The sequence below is a fragment of the Trichoplusia ni genome, chromosome 7 (genome assembly GCF_003590095.1).
Source record: "Trichoplusia ni isolate ovarian cell line Hi5 chromosome 7, tn1, whole genome shotgun sequence".
NCBI lineage: Eukaryota > Metazoa > Arthropoda > Insecta > Lepidoptera > Noctuidae > Trichoplusia > Trichoplusia ni.
In genome coordinates, this window is record NC_039484.1 from 12,174,500 (window position 1) to 12,179,175 (window position 4,676).

Sequence of the window (4,676 nt, forward strand, 5' to 3'; positions counted from 1 at the left end):
AGGTATCTTGTAAACCGTGTGACTTCTATGTGTGTTTGGTTCAACTAAGAATAAAAAAATAAAGTGGTCTAAATGTGTATAAGGTAGGTGCATTATTATGCGTTCGACGACCTCCGTGGTCGAGTGGCGTACGCACCGGTTTCAAGGTGTCGCTATCTCTGAGGTCCCGGGTTCGATCCCCGGTCGGGCCGATGTAAAAATTCACATTTCTACATTGTCTCGGGTCTGGGTGTCAGTATTATATACGTTGTATCTGAATTCCATAACACAAGTGCTTTAGCAACTTACTTTGGGTTCAGAACAATGTATCTGATGTTGTACGCATTTATTATTTATTTATTTGCTATTTTCCGTATAAATTACAATACCATTGTCCCACGATTTTGCATTTTTTAATATCATTTCAAAATTAAATGATGTAACGGTTTACTCACGCGTATTTATCGGGGTAGCCCGACTAGTTTCGGACCCAACCGGAGTCCTTAATCAGAGCGTCTGCTCATGATTGAGTAAACTTTACTTTACTTTACTTTACTTTACTTTATTGCACATAAATACACACACTTGGACAATATGTTCTTGGAAAGTTCATGTACAAAGGCGAGCTTAACCCAGAGTTGGGTTCTCTTACAGCAAACCTTAGAGTGATAGAGAGATTTGATATAGAAGGAAATCAAAACAGCGCAACAGTATTTGAAGAAGAAAAAAAAGAAAAATGTAATAATTATAATTAATTATACTAATTTAAAACTACACTAAAATTTCATAGACATAATAAATACATACATACAATGTAAAGATATATACCTACAATAAATAAATACATATATACATACATAAGTAAATACAGGTCATGTTGAAAGGAAATATTCCTTGATTCGTCTCTTGAAAACATCCAACGATGGGCTTTCACGAATAGTGTGAGGCACAGAGTTCCAAAGCCTCACAGCGCGCACGGTGAACGATCTATCATAACGACTCGAAGTATGAGGAGGGACACGCAAGAGAAGAGAAGAAGAAGAACGACAAGGTTTGCCTCTGGGGACTAGGAATTCGAAACGTTCCCGAAGGTAGGTTGGAGAGAGGGGATTGTAAAGAAGAGAGAAGAGAAAAGTGAGAATGTGAGAATCTCGACGCTTTCGAATAGGCAACCACCCCAATCGGCTCCGAAATTCCGATACGTGATCGAATTTCCGGAGGCTGAAAATGAAGCGGATGCACAAATTCTGCAGACGTTCGAGTTTATCAAGAAGTTCCTCAGTCGCATCAAGGAAGCAAACATCGGCGTAGTCCAATAAGGGAAGAAGAAGTGACTTAGCAAGAGTAATTTTAGTTTGAAACGGCAGGAACTTTTGGAGACGTTTAAGAGAATGAAATGAGCTAAACACTCTCCTGCTTACTTCCGCAACATGTTTGCCCCACGATAAGTTACAGTCCATCAGGACACCCAGATTTTTTACGTGTGACGAGTATGCTATGGTGACGTTATCAAATAAAACTGGGGGAGGAGACTGTTGGTTAATTAAATTTATGAAATAATTGCCACCAATAATGAGAGCTTGTGATTTCAGTGGATTGACTAGTAGTCCAAAACTTTTAGCCCATTGATTTATGGTGTCAAGGTCATTATTAATGGCATCAGTTGCACTGCGAATATCTTCACGTTTGAAGTGTTTGTAAATCTGCAAGTCGTCTGCATAAAGATGGTAGTGTGAAGTTAGAGATTTAGTGATAGTGTTAATAAAAACGGAGAAGAGTAAAGGAGAGAGAACACCACCCTGGGGCACACCCGCAGCAAGGTCACACCAATCAGAGGAGCTCTCATCACAGTGGACCGACTGTGAGCGACCTCGAAGATAAGAATTAAACCATGCAGTTACAGAAGGAGCCATATTAAGTGAGGATAGAATACCTAAGAGGATGTCAAAATCAACCGAGTTAAAAGCACTGCTAAAGTCCAGCAATACCAATATTGTTAAGTGCCTGTTCTCCATAGCCAGTCTTACGTCGTCGGTTATTTTGACCAGCGCCGAAACCGTGCTATGTCCAGGACGGAAACCCGACTGGTACGGACTCAGCAGGCCATTAGAGGAGAGATAATATGACAGTTGATTGTTGACAACACTCTCAAGAACTTTGGATAATATTGGCAGGATGGATATTGGACGAAACTGGGTGACTAAGGATGGATTGGATACTTTAGGTAGAGGCAACACATAAGCTCTCTTCCAGGTTGAGGGAAAGGAGCTAGTAAAAAGGGAATAGTTGACTAGGTGTAAAATTACAGGAGTGAGCACATTAAGGATGGGAAGGAGCATGTGGAGATGAAGTCCGTCATTACCCACAGCCTTTGAAGAAATGCCCAATATAGCACGTTTGATGTCTCCTTCTGTAGCCGGGTGGAAAGAGAAGGAAGTGCAGTTTGGCAAAGAAAGATTAGAGAGATAATTGAGAGTAGAAGATTTAACTTCATCATCCAGCGTTAGTGGTGATTTGGAAAAGTGAACATTAATTGTGTTCAGGTCCAAATCGACAGCGCTATCATTAGCAACTTTACCGACACCGAATGATTTGAGAAATTGCCATACTTGTCGCGTGTTGAAAGTTTCAATAGAACCGTTTCAATGTAAACCGTTACATCATTTAATAATGAATCAGTCTCACGATAGTTATTATAAAAAATCATTTCAAAAATTTATTAACATTGTATTCTTTTCCTTTAGTCAACATAAACTCCTTCTCAAATAATATATTTTCTTTACTAGTTTAGCTAGTATCAAACAGATCGTAACGCCATCTATGCCAGATGAGCTGCAAAGTCGTTGTGCGAAAAATACCAGAGATGGCGCTGTACCCCAAAATTATATTCAACTTTTATGCACACAAAGAAATGCAAAATTATCGGTGCGTTTTTAATATGCGTTATTGTCTTACTATAATTATGGTACTTATTGAATATTATATATTATGTTTTCGATATTACGCCTGACTAATTGTTGATGATTAAATTAAACGATCAACTTTGATTACTTGAAAATTATATATTAAATTGAAACGGCTCAATATTACAATGTAGATAGATAGAGTCTAGGTGAGCGACGCGTGCGCAGTGCGCGTCCGGTGCGCTCAGTTCTCCTGTGGCCGAATGACCGTTGCCGCCGTTGCCGGGCGGCGCGAGCGATCGCGCGTTGCCGCGGCCCCCGCGTACCCGCCTCCCCGCTTGTCGGGCGGCGCGGGCGATCGCGCGTTACCGCGGACCCCGCGTCCCCGCTGTTGCTAGGTGCGCGATGGCGCGCACATCCTCCGGGGCGTTGAAATCTTCAACTCCTGCTCCTCTTGATCTACCCCCGGTAGAGGGCACAATTTTGTAACCGCCCGTTTGACGGTACCGGTGGCTGTCCGTACATCTGCTACCCTACAGATGCCGTCCGCTCCAAGGTACAGCCTTTCTACTCGTCCCATACGCCAGTGTAGCGGCATCGAGTGATCCTCTTTAATTATAATCGGATCTCCGACCTGAATTTCCTTGGAATTCCTTTTCCATTTGGCGCGATTTTGAAGCTCGGCGATAAATTCACGGCTCCACCTCTTCCAGAATTGTTGCCTTGTCTTTTCAATCAGTTCATATCTGTTAGGTCTTGCTGTGTTAACTGGTAATGAAGGTACTGACATCAACGGACGTCCAATTAAGAAATGCCCGGGAGTCAAAGGATTAGTATCATTAGGATCTGAAGAGAGTGGAGAAAGTGGTCGGGAGTTTAGAATAGCTTCTATTTGGGTGAAGAGCGTCGCTAACTCTTCAAACGTCAGGGGGGTATTGCCAGCTACGCGTTTTAAATGATACTTGGCCGATTTAACGCCCGCCTCCCATATTCCACCAAAATGTGGAGAGTACGCGGGAATAAAAGAGAATTTTATTGCCTCATTCGCTGCATAGTCAGTGACCGCTTGAATGCTGGACCTTATAACCCTACCCAACTCATTATTGGCACCAACAAAGTTTTTACCATTATCACAATATAAAGCGTAAGGTTTGCCGCGACGTGACACAAACCTACGCAGACACAATATAAAAGCCTCTGTGGATAGGTCACTTACCACTTCTAAATGTAAGGCCTTGGTTATTAAACATACAAAGACACATAGGTAAGCCTTGGTTACACGGTTACCTCGTCCCTTTTTAGAGGAAATCATAAATGGCCCCGCGAAGTCCATTCCGCTACAATTGAAGGGGAAGTCAGCATTTGTCCTTACGTTCGGCAGGTCGCCCATAATAGGTTGCACCGTCTGACCATTCATACGGGTACAGATAACACATTGCTTAACGACACTGCGAGCTAAGTTTCTGCCCCCAAGAGGCCAGAACCTCTCGCGGACCGAGGACAAAAGCAACTGTGGCCCTGCATGTAACAAATGTAAATGTTCGTATTTCATTATAAGTTTAGCTAAGTGGTGCTTACCATCTAGTAATATTGGGTGTTTCTTATCATATTGGTAATCTGAATGTCTTAGTCTACCCCCAACTCTCAGCAACCCGTTGGTATCTAATATGGGCTTTAAACACAATATTTTACTTTTATGAGGAAGTTCTATACCCTTTTGAATATTTTTAATGTCTTTTGTGAATGACTCAACCTGACTTTCCTTAAGTAGTACTAATAATGAATTATCTAATT

General features: G+C 41.8%; 1 protein-coding gene across 1 annotated transcript; it reads right to left on the minus strand.

The window, feature by feature from the left end:
- Positions 1-3,276: 3,276 nt before the first annotated feature.
- LOC113495917 lies at positions 3,277-4,299 on the minus strand. Its single transcript, XM_026874917.1, has one exon. The coding sequence runs from the start codon at positions 4,297-4,299 to the stop codon at positions 3,277-3,279; it is 1,023 nt and encodes a 340-aa protein (XP_026730718.1).
- Between the last annotated feature and the right edge of the window lie 377 nt (positions 4,300-4,676).

Coding starts and splice junctions, on each gene's coding strand:
- LOC113495917 (XM_026874917.1), bottom strand. CDS start 4,299: ATGAATGGTCAGACGGTGCAACCTATTATGGGCGACCTGCCGAACGTA.